The 22,003-nt window shown below is 38.8% G+C and overlaps 1 protein-coding gene across 2 annotated transcripts in view; it reads right to left on the minus strand.

Annotated features, from left to right (window-relative positions):
• Positions 1-22,003, minus strand: part of mTor (serine/threonine-protein kinase Tor) — a 415,570-nt gene that overhangs the window by 268,110 nt on the left and 125,457 nt on the right. For both annotated transcript variants that reach the window (XM_067136412.2, XM_067136411.2), the window contains exon 13: positions 12,550-12,770. In XM_067136412.2, the coding sequence (XP_066992513.2) occupies positions 12,550-12,770 (221 nt within the window). The remainder of the gene's footprint in view (positions 1-12,549; positions 12,771-22,003) is intronic.

Raw genomic sequence — 22,003 nt, forward strand, 5'->3', positions numbered from 1 at the left:
TAAATAACTCCCGTTGTAATTTACTTTTGTAGTATGGACTTCTTTAGTGAACGCTACTTCCGTAGTAATTTACTCCAAGATGGTGCACGCCACCCATACTGTTGGATATGATAATAAAATATACGACCAAAACTAATGACCCACTATTAAGTTAAGCTAATTCAGTGAATCCATACAAGACATATGTCATTAAATCTTTTAATCTAACAACCAGAAAATCTGAGCAATATAGATGGTTCATTGATTACATTGTATGAGGAACTGTTTTCTATAAAATTTGGTCACTGAACATGGTCTTCTACCTACTTATATTTTACAACAATACTCTAGAATGAAACCTGCTGTTAGTGTATTATTGTAAAAATCGCTCATAACAAAATGTTTTAAAAAGTATATATTCCTCTTCAACGCTAGTTGTACGTCCTTTTTTTTTGCAAGCTCCTTTATGTCGCACCGACACAGATAGGTCTTATGGCGACGATGGGACAGGAAAGGGCTAGGAGTGGGAAGGAAGCGTCCATGTCCTTAATTAAGGTACAACCCCCCAGCATTTGCTTGTACATTTAAAAAAGTCTCTGCTTTTCAACTACCGTATTTCCCGGCATAATCGTTGCCACCGCGTAATCGTCGCATCCTTTATTTTCAATACAAAAATCGGACTTTAAACATTTAATCGCATAATCGTCGCACGTGCAAATTTTGTTCACCAATCTGGTTAAAAGGTAAATGGAACTGAAATGTAAGTTGCACATGAACGGGACGTGTATGGTTTATGGGCAATTTGGTAACAGTCACATTTGCGAGATGTTGCACAACGTATAAATAAATAATACCGGTATATGTACGACGCATGGCTTACCGGTAGGCTATCGGCAGTTAGACAACGTGGTCGCGAGACAGTGTACAATTTATTCACCACCTACATATTATGAGTTCTCATTTGAAATACGTAAGGCTGTAAGTTATCGCTTATCAGCAACGTCGCCAGGAAATACCGGTACCAACACACACTTGTCTTCTAGTAGACAAGAGGTCTGATAGAATTCTGCGTTATTACAATCACCCGCCCCCCCGGCGCAACAGTGGCGAAGGACCTTGGCCTAGCAAGTGACCGCTGCTCAGCCTGAAGGTCTGCAGATTACGAGATGTCGAGTGGTCAGCACGACAAATCCTCACGGCTGTTATTCTTGGCTCTCTAGACCGGGGCCGCCATCCCACCGGCAGATAGCTCCTCAATTGTAATCACGCAGGTTGAGTGGACCTCGAACCAGCCCTCAGATACAGGTAAAATTCCCTGACCCGGCCGTGAATTGAACCCGGGGCCTCCGTGTAAGAGGCAGGCACGCTACCCCTACACCATGGGGCCGGCTCCTGCGTTATTGCGCACCTAAGTGAAATCCAAGACGATAACACAGATTTCCATGAAATTATTCAGCTCACGGTCAGCCGAATTATTTACAATGTCTCAGTTGTCATCGCTAGACTCTTATCTTACTACTACGTCATAAGTGTCCGGGCATGGGATGAAAACTTTTACCCAAGCAGTCAAGATAATTATTATCCAATGGTATTAAAGTTTCATTGTATAAACTGGTCAGTAATGTAATTTAAAATCATCAATAACCTAATAACCATCAATTAACCTAATTACCGTATGTTTAAAAGAAATTGAAACAATGAATGTTTGTTAGTAACGTCTCGGTACACGGTCAACTAAAGTAGGTCTACACCGCGCTAGCTAGAGCGAAGTATAAAGACGTCAGTGCTCCGATTTGCGAGGTTTGAGCAAGCACACTAGTGTGTCGCAACCAACGAGCTAAACTGATAACAAATTGCTGGATGCTTCCTTGCTGCCTAACAGTATTGGCTGCTCTGGAATTGGCAGATCACAGATGCATTTATTTGTTTGTGAACACGGTCAACTACAGTAGGTCTACACTGCGCTAGCTAGAGCGATGTATGAAGACGTCAGTGCTCCGGTTTGCGAGCTTTGCGCAAGCGTGCTAGTGTGTCGCAACCAACGAGCTAAACTGATAACAAATTGCTGCATGCTTCCTTGCTGCCTAACAGTATTGGCTGCTCTGGAATGGTCAGATCACAGATGCATTTATTTGTTTGTGACTGACGTGGTTACTGTAGACATGTGAGCGTGAGAATTTAAGTTTTTTAATTGTGTTTGGGGTGTTTGTGGAAATAATTTGTTTTAATAGTGAACAATTACGGAAAGTCATTTATATCGCAAAACATTAACGTGTGAAGCATTTATAAGCGATTATGGGTAAATATAGAAACTATTCTGCGGGCTTCAAGCTAAGCGTAATTGCTTTTGCTGAACAGCACGGGAACAGAGCTGCAGAAAGAAAATTTTCAGTGAGTGAAAAGTTGCTGCGTGACTGGAGGAAATGAGAAAAACAAGCTAAAAAGCACAAACCCTTCTAGATGTGCATTTAGAGGTCTTAAAACAGGGAAGTTTCCTATAATTGACGAAGAAGTGTTTATGTACGTCAATGAAATACGTAGCAACAGCTGCAGTGTATCATATGAAATGTTACAAATTAAGGGATGGGAGGTAGCGCGCAAACACAACATCACTCAGTTTAAGGAGATCCATGGGTGGATTAAGGGGTTCATGCGACGACACTGTGATAGTACATATATCATACCCCCGAATTATATGTAGAAGTTAGAGATATTATTGTCAGTATTCGATTTATTATTATTATTATTATTATTATTATTATTATTATTATTATTATTATTATTATTATTATTATTATTATTATTATTATTATTATCAGTATTTCATTTGTATATTTTGCCATTTATATTGGTAAGCTGGAAGATATCCACATATGTAGGTATGAGTAATTTGTTTTGCACGAGTGGGAAAACATTGCTTTAATAACTCTGGTAATTTGATTGAGTCATGTGGCTACCCCAATGTTTGTTGTGATGTACTTGTGTCGGGATATTCAATGAGTCATGTATATATCCCACCCTGACGAGATGAGCTTGTTGTTGTATTAGGGAAGTTCGTTGACTCATCCGAGGCAAACCCCAGAGTTTGTTTATCTCTTGGGAGCAAGGTCTTGACAAGAGGTTCACTCATGATTGGCTGGCAAGCACCAATCCAGACGTATCATCTGAGAGGAGGGGGATGTTGATGTCTATAAAGGTTGATGATACGGCGGCAACCGGGGACATGGTAATGTAACTACTACAACTACAAGCAGTAACACTGTATGAAGGAACGACAAGTGACACACTGTATGGGAAGGAAGTGGTGCTGATAGACGGTACTCGAGTGACACGGCTGCAATGGACTGGACTTAAAACGTTCGTGGAGTGTAGTCTTGTTATGTTCGTGGAAAGTGACTGATTGTGGAGAGTGCTTGCGCATTAAGTATTGTAGCACTTATGGCGGCCTAGCATTATATGTTGGTGAAAGCTATCTAAGACTTTCCATAATTTATGTAGAGGATCGACAGACGTGTGTATATATCTTTACAACAAGTGTTAAAATATGTGAAGTAGTACAAGGTACAGTATCTGTGTGATGTGATAACTGCCGATTAGGAGGATCAGTAAGTCGAATTGATATAGAGACAGTGAAGGGTATTTATCTTCATACGTGTACATTGTTCATCGGACTATCTACAAATGGTAGCTTAGTTCTCGCTTTAGTTTTCCCACGATTTTCATTATTGTTGTTGTTGTAAATATGGAGTCTTCCAGCAATATTTTATGTGTGTATTATATGTATAATGTTGTATGTTGATGAGGTGCTCATACACGGAATTTGTTAAGAATATAGTTAGCTATTTTAGAATCAGTGTTATTGATGAATCTAGGTGCAGTTCCTACCTAATTAGTCGTTTTCAGGAGGTTAGGTAAGGCCTGCAGCTGATGTACCAGTACGCAGCATTATGTACACGCCCTGGGATATACAGTTTATCATGCTCTTATCTAAATTCGAGGGATCCATTCTGGTGAACTCTGGCGCCCATACTACGGACATTTCAGTTAATTATGCTAATTAATTTTATTAAGTTTTTGAGTAATTTTATTTATATATTTTTATTCATGATTTTATTTATCAGTAATCATTAAATAGTTACAACACAATCACTTACAATCTGTCAGTGCGAAGGAGAACAACACTAGGCCAAAAGTTGCCTGCTGATTACACCGACAACATTGTAAATTTTCACCGATTTGTCATACGTTTGCGCAAGGAAACTTCGTACTTGCTTTCTCAAATCGGTAATGCCGATCAGACTCCAATCTTTTTTGATATGCCTCGCAACAGCACTATTGCGCTAAAAGGATCACGGAGTGTATTCATGAAAACCAGCGGTAGTGAGAAGTTGCGATGCACGGCAATGCTAGCCATTACAGATGACGGAAGGATGTTGACGCCTTACATCATTTTCAAGAAGAAAACGATGCCTAAGAATATACAGTTTCCCCGTGGAATTCGTGTACGAGTGCAACCAAAGGGTTGGATGGACGTAGAACTCATGCTGGACTGGGTTAAAACTGTAAGGGATAGAAGACCCGGTGCACTACTAAAACAAGCAGACCACTTACGTCAATTTTACGAGTGGATGATGAGCAGCGATCAGCAATTGACGCCCGCTGGAAATATCAGGCGTCGACCCGTGGACTTGTTATGCTCGTGGGTGATGAAGAGTTGGGATTTTATACCACCTGATCTAGTCTCCGAGAGCTTCAAAAGGACTGGGATTTCGAATGCACTAGACGGATCCGAAGATGACGCAGTGTGGCAGAGAGACGAAGAATCTGATACTGGAATTAACAGCGGCGAGAACGGCGCATCAGATACCGAAACCTGCGATAGCGACACAGAAAATTTGGAATAAATTGTGTACCGGTAAGTCCGTATTTCACAACAAAGCGATAATTTATGCAAGTGAAATATTTTAACTTTAATACTCAAATTAATGACAATTAACTTAATACGTTCATTTTTATTTTCAGGTTGGAAAAACGTTCACCGAATTGTTGCGAATTATGAATTTTGTTTTAGACTATTTTAATTATTTTGATGTATAAATGCGAGTATTACGTGCATCTTAAATTTGTATCACATACAATTCAGTTATAAATAAATTTTTTGAGTAATACAAATACTGGTATTATAAATTCTTCGTATAATGGTCGCACCCTACTATTATTTTGAAAATTTTGGTATACTGTAAAAAGTGTGAAGATTATGCCGGGAAATACGGTACATAAGTTTTATAGGATATACACAATTGTAAATAACAAAAATTTTAGAAGGTTCTATTTATGTACATACATCTGTTATAAATATTTTAATGTAGCTATCAAAACGTCCTGCAACAATCTCCTAGGCTGATGATGGCAAATAAAGTTGCCGAAACCGGTACCAAAAATGACAACAAAAATGTGATGTGATTTTGTAGTATTGAACAGGTGGAAAACCCTACCTTTATCTCTGACTGTGGGTAATGTTCCACAGACCACTGGTGAAAGCAGCGACACACCACCAATACATTGTGACCAATATGTGCAGCAATCCATCGATACGTCCATCCAGCTTCCCGCAGGCCCACAATACAACCCCGTTCAAATGGGTGCAATTGTTCAACAGGAGCATGTTCTCATCAGGGGGGCATGGTTGTACCCTAAAATGAATGCTGCAAAAACACAGTTCACCTCAGCGCAGTTACTGGCTGCAGAGTCAAAACAGAATGTGCATGGACAGGCCTCCTGAGCGCCATCATCTGATTGCCGATATCCGTGACAAATGAATCGCTAACACAACAACCCTTCAGTACGCACACATTATACCCTAGCGCCACTGAACATAGTCCTTGAGGCAGTGGTGGTTCGTGCATGAAGGGCTTTTGGGTGCCGCCCCGCCGCCTTTACTAAAACACGTAACATAATTTCACTCCGTAGCTGATTTTATAAAGAGATGGACAAATGTAGCAAAGTCTAACTTACGGTAGTGTGTTATTCAGTTATTCAATGTTTTCTTTATTGTTTCGGCTGAAAACGTTTTGCTTTTTTATTTTCAAAGACATGCAAAGGCTGTCTGACCGTGGCATCCGTTCAGCAAGCACGATGTTTTCTCTTTAGTCCAGCACAATGTTTTCTCTTTAGACATTAGGCGGTCGGGTGCTGGCAGGTGAGCCCGCAGTAAGATCCTAGAGTTTAACAAGAGTGAGGGGTGCGGGAGGAGCCTTGGAAGACGATTTGGGCTTGTCATGGGAAGGAAGGGTGCTTAGAGCATTTAATACTTTGTCTGTCCAGCAGAGCCTGTAGCAACGTCGCCAACCACTTTACACTGTACCTAGGCCTTTTCCCACACGTCTTACGTTAACTGTTGTTAGAGGTTAATTCTAAAACTGTTTACAAAACAATGGATTCAATTAGACTGACTAAACAATTCCGTTCTAAAAATAAGCTAAAATAAAGATTTAAAATCTAATCATAAGGTGACGACACTATTTGTATGTTGGTCACATTGCTTTGAGATTTGAGGAAGCCGAAAGGAACTCGGGCGTGCATTGTTTATTTGTTCTCGTGAATGTCATTGTCGTTTGTGATCAATGAAACAGTTAAGTGTCATAGTAGCTGTGATTGCAGTAGCTGTTAGCCAGCTAATGTGTGTGTGTTTAAATGCCATTGTAGTGTAGTGTTGCTGTGCAAGTGTTCAGTAGATAAAACTATGGCACCATAATAGTTTAAATAAGATTGTAAATTCTACCTTCAGTTTTAAGTGTCGTGTCAATATCTTCATTTGTGTGTTTAGTATTTATCTGTCCATTTGAAAACTAAATGTTACAGTCTTCATTTAGGAAGACAAGGAAGATGAATTCTGTAAATAGTATTTTAAGTAGTGACTTAATTTAAATATTACACAAGAACAGAAGAGTTACAAGAACAAAAATGCATATACTAGGAAATTCAGTCCGTCACTTTATAAGCAGGCTGACTGGCTGTGCGGATGTGAGATAAGGAATGCGTTCTTCTGTTACTCTTGTTTAGCAATGAATGTCGTTGACGCTCCATGGACATCAATCGGGGTATCAGACATAAAACACCTAGGTGAAAAAGTGAAAAAGCATAAAATGAGCGAGAAACATATAAACGCTGGTACTGAATTTGCTATGCTTGGTAGAGTAGATATTCGATGCCAATTAGACAGTGCATACAGACTTAAAATTAAACAATCAAATGAACAGGTTTCGAAGAATCGATACATTCTTAGTAAATGAATTGATGCTATTAAGTTCTGTGGGAAGTTTGAACTAGCGCTCAGGGGCCACGATGAGACATACACGTCTGATAACCCAGCCATTTTTCGAGGTTTAGTCAATTTAATGTCAGAGCTAGACAACACACTGAAAGAACATATCGAAAGAGCAAATAACAGAGTATTTGTTGGGTTATCTAATACCATACAGAACAAGCTTCTGAATTCAATCTATGCTGTGTGCCATCAAATGATTTCGGAAGAAATCTCTCAAACATATTTTGTGGCAATTCAAGTTGATGAAACCACCGATTGTTCCACCTTATCTCAACTGGTTTTTGTTGTACGGTACGAGCTGGGTAGCAAAATAAATGAAAGATTCATAAGTTTTGTGTTGCCTGATAATCACTCAGCAGAAGGCATTACCTCTGCAGTATTCCAGAAGTTGGAAAAACTTAAGCTGGACCAAACTCCGGACAAAGTCATTGCGCAGACGAACGACGGCCATTCAGTAATGAGTGGAAGGCAGACTGGCGTTCAAGCAAGGGTCAAGGTCGTTTACAAAAACGCTAATTTTGTGCACTGCTACGTGCATCAATTAAATTTAATTGTTGAGCGATGTGCTACTCAGAATAAGCAGGTCAGGATCTTTTTTAGTAATTTAGAAGAGTTTGCATCATTTTTTTGAAAATCTGCGAAACAAACTGCTGTTTTGGACGAAGTGGTAAAAAGGCGCATCCCAAGAAATGCCGCCACAAGATGGAACTTCAAGGCACGATGTGTAAGTACGGTTTTTATGTATAGAAACGAAATATCCGATGACAATAATGACTATTCGACAGTGAGAAAAGCCATAGGCCTAAGGAATCTACTGAAGGATCCCGATTTTCTATTCTGGCTAGAGCTATTCTCTACAGTTATGCCTCACTGTGACTTTCTATTCAACGAGCTTCAGCACCGCGAAATTGATAGTATAAAAGCTCAAAAAAGTATATCTAATTTCAAGTTATCGGTGCAACGAGTCAGAAACTCTCTCGATTATGACCTGCACTGGCTTAATGGCACATACACCACCGATGGAAATCCACCAGGCTCAAATCAGAAACGCGCACGGTTTGAAGATAATAGAAAGATTGCTGCGAGAGAGGTGTGCGATATTATTTTATCCGGGATAGAGGACTGTTTTTTGTTCAGTGACCATCTGTCTGTTGACAAACTCTTCCAGCCTAGTTTATTTCCGAGGTATAGGATACTGTTCCCGCAAACTGAATTTGAAATTGCTGCTAGATTATTTCCTATTAACCAAATTGAACTAAGGCATGAACTCTCAGTTTTATACGGCAGAAGTGATTTTCCTAACACTTCAGGTGCCCTAACTCTTCTGACATGCATTTGTGATAACAACCTGGAAGTACTTCTTCCCGAGTCAATTAAGTTATTACGAATTATTTGTACAATTCCGATAACAACGTCAGAAAATGAAAGGTGCTTCTCTACGCTGAAAAGGATTAAGTCGTTCACTAGGAATACCATGGAGGAAGACCGACTTAACGCGCTTGCTATGTGCTCCATCGAGAAACAGCTGTAGGCAGTTCCTAACTTCAACGAACGTGTCATCAACCACTTCGCAGAGCAGAAGGAGGGGAGAATAGATTTTGTATACAAGCAAGTCAGCTAAGGTATCGTTACCTACTTTCTGTATTATTTTCATGTGTATCTTCATCCCGTCATTATCATCATCATCATCATCATCATCATCATCATCATCAAAGTACGAACTTTATACTTATAATAACAATTGACTGACATTTCGTAATCTACTAGAATTGTTTTTTGGATTCAGTTGTTGAGTTTTCTTGTTAGTGGTGTTCGCTCTGCTGTCTTCACACTTCACTTCACTTCCCTACACGTGTTGTAATATATTAGCCTATGTTTTTTTGAACCTCAACCTGAAAAGCATATTGAGTCATGAATTTAGTGGTTTTGTGAACATAAGGTATATGTTTATTGTCGATGTTTTAAGGGTATGTAGATTGTAATGCTTCTGGATTTGCGGTGCTTTAAGTTTCTACTTTTTTCCGCTTCGCGATATTATCTGATTTTCGCTACGTGTCAGTATTTAGCCAGTGTCATCGGATTATTATTATTATTATTATTATTATTATTATTATTATTATTATTATTATATATTCGTTTAACCCCTTAAGGAGCACGTGGAACCATTAAATAGCACTGGTATTCTTCATCTTCTTGTTATTCTTATCTTCCCAAAACTTCCTCATCCTTTCACTATTATTATTATTATTATTATTATTATTATTATTATCTTTCATCTACAATTATCGTGGTGCTGGCCAGTGAAAACTGGGCTGTAGGAGCTGGGTGGGAGGTGGGGGGGTAGATGACGGCACAGCCCTGCCAGAGTAAAATGTCACGAACCGCCACTGCCTTGAGGATGTTGTATGTTTTTATTCCAGCTGTGTATAAATGAAAAAAAGTTAGATCTATAGTATTTTCAGTATTCATCTATGGGGCAGAAGCACGGACCCTTCACGCTGCACATTTGAAGAGAATTGACTCTTTTGTAATGTGGCACTGGAGAAGAATGTATTCCTTGGACAGCATTCCACAAAAACAATTTTCTGAAGGCGCTTCACATCAAAACCAGATTGTAGATAATATTCAAATATGGATTCAGTTGTTGAGTTTTCTTGTTAGTGGTGTTCGCTCTGCTGTCTTCACACTTCACTTCACTTCCCTACACGTGTTGTAATATATTAGCCTATGTTTTTTTGAACCTCAACCTGAAAACAGTTTGGCCAAACAGTTTGAAGTGGAAAGGAAAGCTTAAAGAAGCATACCATTACAAGTAATGGCCATGCTTCCACATTGGTTGAACACCATATAAAACAAGTAACTGGAACATCCGTCACAAAGGCTTTGCGTGTGGCTCAGAACCGGAAATGATGAAGAAATATACAAAGCAATCTTCATGGAGATCACAACTATTGAGGAAATGATTACTGAAAGATATGCATTATGATAGCTAAGAACTATAATATATTATCACTTAAGCCAAAACAACACTCATTCATTCCTTACTCTTCAAATTTCCTCTAATAAAATAATTACCATATTTACTCGCGTATTAGACCCCTTTTTTCCCCACTTTTACAGCCCAAAATAATAAAGGGGGGTCCAATATGCGATAATCTCAAAATTTTGTGCAGCGAATACATGACTTCTAGGTTATAAAGAGCTATAAATTGTACGTGTAAACATTCTATACTATTATTTAATGAACTTAGAATGTATTTAAATTATATTTATATTTTCGTCCGAAGGCAGTATTTCTAAACGTAAAAAGACAAAAAATTGTGAACACGACTTTTAGGCCTACGGTACATATAAGAGTCCGTTTTAGTTACTCATATCATGTCATTCGTTACATCTCATTAATTCCTCTGATGAGGTTGACGTCAGGAAGGGCATACGGCCGTAAAAACTTGCTACGAAGATTCGTCTCACTTCATACTCGATCCTGTAGAAGAAAGGGATAAGGGTATCATGTTATCATATAATTAAATATTGATACAAATGAACTTAATGGCCAGTCATTTGTCTCTGTCAGTTCAGCAGTAGGCCTACCACACAGTAAACCTGATCACTGCTTTCATTTGAATTATCGCCTTGCGCCGCCAACTTCCCTGCCTTGCCACCGGTGCGGCGTGTCGGCATTCTAAGTGACGTCAACTTCACTGCTATCTCTCGTCAGTCACATCAGCCATGCTTCATTCTCTTTGAGCCATGCACTGCAGTCAAGAGCATACGAGGTCCCGTCTTTTTGAACCTTTTAAAAATAATTTTGTTCCCGACTATAGAGTCTAAACAGTGTAAATCTATTCCCAGATGGTCTCTGATATTCTCAGTTGGTGTATATATAGCATAAGCCACTCCTTCCAAATAAAGCCGTACTGTAGAAGGCATGCCAAACCATCAGTTGATAACTAGCATATGTTACGAGTTGTACTTCCGAATGTAATATATAGTAACAGGAAACATTCTTTTGATAACTGCGGCTGTTGAAACACAGACCCTTATTATTAAATATATTTCATGCTTGTTCTCTACATTTATCACATCAGGATTTGTGTAAACAGCTGTCCATGAGATAAGACAGACCACATTGTTTAGGTTAGGTATATTATTGCCCTGACAGGGCCAAAAGTTCGACGGAAAAATAAAAATAAATAACAGGAAAATATACTGCATTTATGGATACCTACAGGTGTGGCGGTAATGCGTTTTATTATCATGTTTGATTTTGTACGTTCGTTGTCTCTTTTTTATTAAAGCATACCCTAGTATGTTTTGTTTGGCGTCTCCGAAAATCGTTTAAAGTACGTGGGGACATAAAATTATTATTATTAATATTATTATTATTATTTGTTAGGTACGTTGACGAATTTTAATTGGATAGCTTTTATCATGTTTTAAACTTACTTCTCTCCAAATATATAGACCTACCTATATTGGCCCGAGTTACGAGATATTAAACGACCACTTTGTTAATGATCTCGCCTGGTGTATAAACAGCAACAACCGCGAATATTTCTCAACTAAAGTAAACTCGTTTCCTCATCCTGAGGTGGTACAGCTCTTTTTAGACACACCCCCAGTGGAGGGGAGTTACATGTACCGCTTTTACCGCATATCAACCTTCCTGCCATTCGTAAATCTCTGGCAGTACGGTACCGGGAATCGAAGTCAGATCCCCGAAAACAGCAACTAATTGTGCTAACCATTACGCTGGCGGACATTATTAATTACAAAAAACAGACATATAGCATGACTGATGCATGCTTGCAATACGCGGGTTGGACACGAAGCTAGGCCTATTCATCTATTTGTGCGACGTCTTCAGAGTTGCAGTAGACCTACGCTACAGAGGCGGACATTTCTTAACTATGAAATACAGATGTACCGCATGGATTCAACGTGTTTTTCATTGCGTAGGTCGTACGGACGAAACTATTCACAAATTTGTGCAAAGTCATCAGAGGTGCAATAAGACTTGTACCCGCTTTGAAGCGGAATCGTCATCGTTCTCTGACGAATTACGTTGGGGGGTCTTATAGGCGAGATTTCTTTTTTAATTTTCTTTGTCTCGAAAAGCCAGGGGGGGGGGGTGCCTAATACGCGAGGGGGTCTAATACACGAGTAAATATGGTATTATCTTACCTGGGGGTCACCAGTTCCCATTTGTTCAGTATCCATTAGAAGAACCCTAAATGTATTACCTGATGACAGGTTGCTGTTCTGTCTTGAGAAAGTTGATGAGAACATCAAGAAGTGCTGGATGTTGATTGTAAGGTTTAACTACATGTCCTGTAGCTCCCACCAGCTGACCAAGAGCCCACAGAGCAACACCTCGCTTCTCGGGAGAGCTTGCATCACCCAACATCTCTAGCAAGATGGCCAACAGCTCCCCCATCCACTGCTGCATCTCATTACCGTTCACCTGTAACAAACACAAAGTAGAACTCATGCCTCCATTCTTCTCCATGTGCACACTCATCTTCATAAAAAACAGAACGCCTTGAAAGACTAGAGATAGGAAGTTCATGTTCATAGGACATGTTCATTAGTATGTTCTGTAGAAATTATTAGCATTTCAATCACCTACTTCAGCATGTGTCCTGTTGTCTAGTAGGCATTGGGTCCTCCATGGGCACTAATAATTTGTTCCACGCGTGATGACATTGACGGGTATAAGGCGTGAATGGCGCCCTTGGGGTATAATCATGCATGCTGCATTCACCTGGTTCCACAGTTCATCTTTGGTGGTTGGCAGTGGGTCACAGCGCCGCACCCATTGTTTCATCATATCTCATAATATTAACATTAATTGGAATTCTTTTGTATTCAACGTTTTAAGAAACGGCATAATATCACACAGCAGGGAGTGTGTGGAGAAACAGAATCCATGAACACTTGTGATGCCGACAGTTGATGAAAAAGTAATAATAATAATAACTTAAATGTTTCCACCTTTTCAATACAATATATTCACAAGATTACAAAATTATACGGTACTAGTTTCGACCCATCTAGGGGTCATCATCAGCCGTATTGGAGCAAAGATCATTTGTGGCGAAATCCTAAGACAATTCAATGCACTTGCACAGGGGAACCAGCATAATTTATCCTCGTCTTTGAATCATGTGATTTTTTTCCCTTTCATTGCGTGAGGTTATGTTTGTCATTGATTTATCCAAGTGCATTATTTGAACATTGTAAATGTGCCTTGTTGGATACATTTTGGAAATAGTTTTTTCCATGGCATTTGAAAGGTTTAAACTGTGATTCAAGGTGATTGCATCCATTAATGGGTCTTAGAATATTTTGTCGCGGCAAGTGTTTACATTTCTGAAGTACGAGAGAAGTGCCATGGTGGGAAATCGTACAAGGATAGAGTGACTGTACTGTGTTGTCATGCAGAAGGAAACGAGAGACTTTCTCCCCTCATCATAGGAAAAGCCATATCCCATTTGACCTTCTAATTCCTATGTTTAGAAACGTCAAACCAAACCAACAAGTCATAATTCAGTTTTTCATAATATTCACAGCACCTTTCCTCAGCAGCCATCTCTTTTCCCACATCCTTCGGCCCTGCCTTAATCCCCCCCTTCCCCTCCACCCCCTCTCCTTTCCCTGACCTCTCCCCTTGCCCCGCCCCTTCCTTTTCCTTTGAATGTCATTAAGATTATGATTTGGGCTAAAATATTGATCTATATGTATGAAGCAGCTTTCAGTAATATTAAGGAGGGGTCCTTTGTTGATGATTTTGAGAATTTCCATATCTTGTTTTATGTCTGTCCTAATGACATAGGAAAGTTCGATTAGCCACAATGTTTTAAGAGCATTGGAGACTTTCTGTGCAAGTACAGGGCATCTAAAATGCATACAGTACAGTAATCCAATGAATAAAGCACTTGCACATGTGAGCCAGCATAGATTTCTCCTCGTCTTTGAATCATGCTTTTTTCCCCTTTGTTTCTTTCTTTCTTTCTTTCTTTCTTTCTTTGGTTGCGAGAGGTTATATTTGCCAGTGAGTTATCCAAGTGCATTATTTGAATACTCTAAATGCACCTTCTTGGATGCAGTTTGGAAATAGTTTTTTTTTTTCTTTTTTTTTTCCATGGCATTTGAAAGGTTTAAACTGTGAATCAAGGTTAACTGCATGCAGTAATAGGCCTTAGAATATTTTGTAACAGGGCAAGGGTTGGCACTTCTGAATTACAATTTGGCGGTTAATTCGAAATCACGTAATTCGAAATCCGATATTGAGTCCCAACGACTTCGAATTAACAAGGTTTTACTGTATTATTGTCATCATCCCATAGTCATGAAAAAGAAAATCAAACTCCCAACCATCAAAAAAAGGAACGATAGGCAGGTAAGACTTACAGATCAGAAATCCCTTCACGAGTTTAGGGAACGTAGAAGACCAAAATTCTAGGAATTCCGTTCAGATGAGACTGAATCAGTCGCCTTTTATCGCTATGGCCACCTGTGGGCCATGTTTACACAATTGTCCTTCTGTCACACAGACCGATACCCTTCTCTTTACACTCTCGCCAAAGATTCTTAGAGTCTTGACTTCTTCTTGCTCGCTCTTCCATCGAGATATTCCGTGGCTTCGCATGTTGCTCTTCAGACCCATCCCTCATTCCCGCAACCTCCTTCCTAAATGATATCGTTTCTTTTATATCCTCCTCCTTGATACCTATTTCTGCCAAGTCATTGTGCACCTGTGTAAGCCATCCCGGTTGTTCTTTCCACTTTTTCTGCACAAGAAGTATTCTGTTGGCCAATCTCTCAGGGTTCATTCTTTTGCCTGCTTGCTGTTTAAAGGGGCCTAACATCTAGGTCATCGGCTCTCATTCTTTTGATATGCTCATAAAACGTCAGTCTCCTTTTCCTCATCACAGTCGTGATTCTTTCTACTGTCTAGTAGAGCTCCAAATTCGATCTTAACCGAAATGTGTTTGGGTCACTCGTCGACTTTCTTGGGCCTAAGATTTTTAGTAAGAATCTCCTTTCTCTTTTTTCAAGGACTGGGTCAGTCATCCTCGTCAAGGTTTCTGCTCCATAAAGGCACTCCGTTCTAACCACTGTGCAGTAATGTTTTAACTTGGCCTGAACTGAGAGGGAATTGGACTTATAGGTGTCATGACATAGTCTGAATGTCAACTCCATAGTTTAAAGATAAAAATTTCATGATGTTCCGTATTGAACTGTATCACAATTACATTGAAATAACAAATAACGTAGTTCAACCTATTCAATACTTGTACTTCAATACTTGGAAATAGTTTTTTTTTTTTTTTTTTTCCATGGCATTTGAAAGGTTTAAACTGTGAATCAAGGTTAACTGCATGCAGTAATAGGCCTTAGAATATTTTGTAACAGGGCAAGGGTTGGCACTTCTATTTCAATTTAATTCCATAGTTCTCACCCTCTCCTTTAATCCCTCCTTTTCATCTCCATTGGGGGCGAGTATTTCTCCCAGGTATTTAAATTTTTGCACACGCTGGATATCCTTATACAGTGTAACAAGTCTGTCCATGTCGCCTTTTTTTTATAGAATCCATGAATGCTGTTTTTTGAAGGAGGTTGTTAACCCTGTTTTGACTGCAACATTTTGTAGTTCTTCAACTTGTTTCTTGGCTGTTTGACGGTTGTCTGTAATAAGAACGGCGTCGTCTGCGAAGGCAAGGCAGTCCAACATGATAGCATTTTTTCCACTACCTATCTTTACCCCATTCTTCATTCCATTTTCAGTCATTCTCAACCTCCATTCCCTAATAACCTTTTCTGAAATGCAATTAAAGAGTAGTGGAGAAAGGCTGTCTCCTTGCCTCAAACCCATTTTTATCTCAAACGGATTTGAGATTCTGCCCATAAATTTGACTTGAGAAAAGGTGTTTGTAAGAGATTGTCAAATTATAGCCAGATATTTCTCATCCACTCCAAACTCCTGCAGAATGTTCATTAGCACTCCATGATCTGTGGAATCATATGACTTTTTGAAATCAACGAAGGTTATGATTATCCTCTTCTGATTTCTCATTGATCACGCCCTTTCCTGAACCTGGCCTGGTATTCACCAATTCAAAAATCAAATCAAAATCTCTTTATTTGCAAATGAGGTGTCTACCTCGGTGGCAAATGGTACACTAAAATACATTATTGTCAAACACTAAATTTTAAATTAACAAGACACGAAGAAAATTTTCATATAATACAATATTATACAATTTACGCTAATAATTTGTTCTATTAAACACACACATCATCCTTAATAAATTTATATTGTTTACAAAATTCTACTTATAATATCTTACAAACATAGTCAACTCATATACAGTATGTGAAATTACTTCTAATAATAATATACAACTGGTATAAGATTAAAATTAACATTGAATTTATTTACATATTTATATTTTACCCATTTTGGAACCTAAGTAGCATAACGACCTGCTGCATTTTAACCAGAGCCCCTTTTGCCACCACTTTTCAGAGTTCCTGAAGGGCCTTCACAGATACCGTAGCGGTCCCAGGGCCCTCGAAGTCCCCACTGTACTTCGCCCCTACAGGCAGTCCCCTACTTGGGCTGTCCAAACTCCATAGACCAGGGGATGGAATTAATTTAATCACACACATTTTTTTAATTTACAATATCCTGCACTGGTCGAATGCCCTCTAACACTTCATTTATTTTCTCTGTTGTTGTTTATTCTCTTCTTGAATATCTGTACAGATTTTGGAAAAGGATCAAACACTACCCCTGGTAAACTGTTCCACTCCTTCACGCCCTTCCCAATGAATGAAAATTTACCCCAATCGCTTCTGCTAAAATTCCTTCTAATTTTGTACTTGTGGTCAGTTCTACCAATATAATTATTTTCCACCTGAAGCCTCTCACGGATATCTCTCCATGCTTCTTCTCCCGTATAGGCTCTATATAATCCTATAAGTCTAGTTTTCTCCCTTCTCTTACTTAAAGTTTCCCAACCAAGTTCCTTCAACATTTCTGATACACTACTTTTTCTCCTGAAATCCCCTGTTACAAACCTTGCTACTTTCCTCTGCACACCATCTAGTTCTTTTATTAGGTATTCTTGGTGAGGATCCTAAACACTGTTTGCATATTCCAATAATGGACGAACCATACTTAAGTAACTTTTTTCCTTTAATTCTTTGTTGCATCCTTTAAGTAGCCTCATTATGACATGTAACGATCTGTATGCTTTCCCAACAATGTCATCAACATGACCCTTCCAGTGCAAATTACTTTCAAATCTCACACCTAAGTATTTGCACTTGCCATCTTTTGGGATAACTACCTCATCCAAAGTATATTCAAATTCAGTTTTAAAGCGCCTGTTTGTAAATGTTGTAACAGCTGATTTGCCTCCATTAATCTTCATATTATTTTCTTCAACCCATTCTTGGATACTCTCAAGGTCCCTTTGTAATTCTGAGCAATCCTCCATGTTATTTATTTCCCTATAAACAATTATGTCATCTGCATACAATCTTATTTTCGATGTTATATTGTTCCCTAAATCATTTGCGTATATTAAGAAAAGTAACGGACCGATTATACTACCCTGTGCAATTCCCTTCCAAACTTTCTCTTCCTGTGATATATTATTTCCTACTTTGACTTTCTGAACCCTTGAATTTAGAAATGCTCTTATCCAACGTATAACCCTTACGTCCAATCCTATTCCCTCCAATTTCTTTAATACTATTCCATGTTCCACTCTATCAAAGGCTTTGGAAAGATCTATGGCTATGCAATCTAACTGGCCTCCTGAATCCAACTGATCTGATATGTCCTGCTGAAATCCCACCAGTTGTGCATCGCAAGAAAATTTCTTTCTAAATCCATACTGGCTCCTCATGAACCAATTTTTATCATCACATATCCCTCTGATGTACTTTGCTATTAAACTCTCCAGTATTTTACAAACTATACTGGTCAGGCTGACTGGTCTGTAGTTCTGTGGTTTCCTTTTAACACCCTTTCCTTTATAAATTGGTATTATTATAGATTCCTTCTATTCCTTTGGTATTACACTATTATTTATGACATAGTCAAAGATAAATTTTAAATAAGGCACTATATACCACCCCATTGTCTTTAATACCTCCCCAGTAATTTGATCACTTCCTGCTGCTTTTCCTTGCTGAAGCAGTTGGATTTCTCTGAAAATATCTTCATTTGTGAATGAGAAGCTTCTTGTTTTCCTATGTGTCTCTCCCTCTCTATCTTCTGTTATGGTTTCCAAGTCCTGACAATCTTCTACTGAATCTCTGAATTCCCTACTAAAGAGGTTTGCTTTCTCAGTATCTGTTAAATAGTGTTCACCCCCTTCTCCCACCATTGTAGGAATTTGGATTCCTTTTCCTTTTTGATTCCTGATATATAAATACAGCTTTTTCCATTTCCCTTTGTGGTCATTACCCTCTTGAAGAATGCCATTGATATAATTCTCTTTTGCTTTCTTTTTCACTCTATTCAGTTCCCTCTTTAGCTGTTTTCTAGTTTCTCTATTCTCCCTACCCTCTTTGATTTTCCTGTTTACTATTCTACATTTTCTTTTTAATTTTCTTATTTCCCTTGTATAATAAACAGGGTCTGAGGTCATTTTACCCTTCTTAAAAGGTACAAATCTCTTCTCTCCTTCCCAAATGATTTCTTTGAATTTAGCCCAAAGTGTATCCACATTACTCCCTTCACTTATCCAACAACTGAATTGTGATTTCAGGTAAGTCCCAAATTCATCAACTTTAGTTTTTCTGTACAATTTTTTGTCTTGTGTGACCCTCTTATTAAGCCTTTTTGGTACCAGTCCTACATACATTATTACAGCCTTATGGTCACCTATTCCTTCAATTACCTCAGTTTTATCAACAATTTCCCATGGTTTAACCAAGAATACATCTAGTAAGTTATTGAGACGAGTCGGTTCTTGTACTACTTGTGTAAATCCTCCCTCCCAAATTAACTTATTTGCCAGCTTCTGTTCATGGGCTTCACTTGCAGCTCCATTCCATTCAACTTCAGGCAAGTTTAGATCTCCCCCAATTATTACCATATCATTATTATTGTTTTTATGAGTATAATCTATTATTTTCTCAAATATTTCCATGTCTCTTTCCTCTCTTCCAGGCCTATAATATAATTCCCACCTCCTTCATATTATCACAAACTAATTTTATCCCTAATATTTCATCCCTTTCATCGGTAAACCATTCATGTGAACAATAAGTTTCCTTCACCAGAATAAACACCCCCCATCCCTTTTTATCTCCTCGATCTCTACGATAGACTTTGTACCCTTCTGGAAATACTTCTCTATTACCCACCCCTTCTCTCAACCACGATTCCACTCCTATCACCACATCAGTCTCATAAATTTGTTTATCTAGATGTGTTTCAAGCCTCTGCTGCAATGCTTTGGATAGAATTTTGTATGCTATAGGAAGAAGGGAGATACCTCTGTAGTTGTTGATGTTAGTTTGGTCCCCTTTTTTGTGTAAAGGATGAATGAGTGCATTCTTTCAATCATTTGGTATTTCTTCTTTTTCTGAAATAAAAGCGAATAATTCCTCTAGTTTTTCCACTATATTTTCACCTGCAAATTTGAATAACTCTGCAGTAATGGAATCTTTTTTTTTTTTTTGCTAGTTGCTTTAAGTCTCACCGACACAGATAGGTCTTATGGCGACGATCGGACATGGAAGGGCTAGGAGTGGGAAGGAAGCGGCCATGACCTTAATTAAGGTACAGCCCCAGCATTTGCCTGGTGTGAAAATGGGAAACCACAGAAAACCATTTTCAGGGCTGCTGACAGTGGGGTTTGAACCTACTATCTCCCGAATACTGGATACTGGCCGCATTTAAGCGACTGCAGCTATCGAGCTCGGTAATTGAATCTTTCCCAGGAGCTTTGGTGTTTTTTAGTTGCTTAATGATGTCCCTCATTTCTTCCTTATTTGGTGGTAATGAATCCTTCCAACTTGAATTGAGGCTCTCCAAACAGCAATCTTCAGGAGGTTTGCAGTTCAGAAGATTCTGGAAATAGTTGGACAGATACTCGCAACTCTTCTTGTCACCAATAATGACTTTCCCTTGTTCACTTTTAAAACATAGATTAATACAGGAGAATTTTTTGATTTTGTTTTTAAACCTTCTATAGAAATCTCTTGTATTGCTTCTCTTGAAATCATCTTCTATGTTGTGCAGCTGTTCTTTCTCGTACTTTCTTTTTGCATTATGACGCATTTTTGCTGTATGTTTCCGTTGTTCCTTGAAGTCTTCAAAATTCCTGTGATTAGTACACCATTTATTCCACACATTAGACCTTTCCTGTAAGGCTACTTCACAATCGTCATTCCACCATGGATGTTTCTTCTTTTTGGTGATCATTATAATCTTTTCAACTGCTTCTTGAATCCTCCTTGCCATTTCGTCCCAATTCGAAGATTTCAAGACCTTAAGCTCTCGTTGATAGTTCTCGACAATCTCTTGGTTTATCTTGAGTTCATCACTTCGATATTTCTTCATTTTGGGTGAAGGTCTCTTGAGGACTTTGGAATAAACCTTATCTGGACTCTATCAAGGTAGTGCTCAGAATCTATGTTTGCACCTTTTTGCACCTTAACGTTCAAAATCTCTGCCAGGTTCGATGTGGCTAACATGGTCTATTTGGAACTCCCCTAACATGGGATTTGGTGAATACCATGTCATTAATTTCTTCCTTTCTTTCTTGAATTGGGTGGACATTAACTTGAGGTTGAATGCTTCACACACTTCAATAAGCCTTTCCCCATTTCTATTAGTTCTTATATGCCCAGGATAACTGTCAACTATTTTCCTGTATTTTCTTTCCCTGCCATCTTGAGCATCAAAATCACCCATTAATATTTTAATCATATATTCCAGAGTTTCCAACAGCTCCTTTTCCAGGAGAGACCAGAATTCTTCGACTTTATCTGGATTTTTCTTGTTGTTCTCATTAATAGGTACATGCCCATTGAGGACTGCATATGATTTGTTTCCACTTTTCAAGGTTAAGATGGAAAGCCTAGGGTAAGGTGATCGAAAATCAATGATTGCATCTATAATTGAACTGTGAACAAAAAATGCTGTTCTTAGAATTGAAAATTATTTTCTTTTATTACACGTTTTATATTCCCTGATAGTTGGTTGTCCTTTATTATCTTGTACTACTTCATTTAATGGGAATCTTGTTTCCTGAACAGCAAGTAGCTTGATCTGATATCTCTCTACTTCTTTGATAAGTTCCATCTGTTTACCGACTCTTAGGAGGGTATTGACATTCATTGTACCAAAGAAGTGTTTTCTTCTTGGTCCTGATCTTGCAAGGTGAGGGATCCTCCGACTGATCCCAACATGATGGTGCAGGGCCCCCAGAATCCAATGCCCTGTTTAGACCAGACTCTAACTAGCCCCCAGATTTTACCGGCTGGGGTATTTTGCGATGTGCGTTTTACCATTATGGTAGATTGTGTGAATCATTTCACATGAGGGTGGAACCCGTAGGTCCCACAAAAATTAGAACCAGATTGGTAAGACCTGGAGCATGCTTAAACAGCCGACCCTGACCTGAATACAGACGCTGACCACAACAATGCCCGTTGAGTTCTTGA

The sequence above is a fragment of the Anabrus simplex genome, chromosome 1 (assembly GCF_040414725.1).
Source record: "Anabrus simplex isolate iqAnaSimp1 chromosome 1, ASM4041472v1, whole genome shotgun sequence".
In the NCBI taxonomy this organism is placed as follows: Eukaryota; Metazoa; Arthropoda; class Insecta; order Orthoptera; family Tettigoniidae; genus Anabrus; species Anabrus simplex.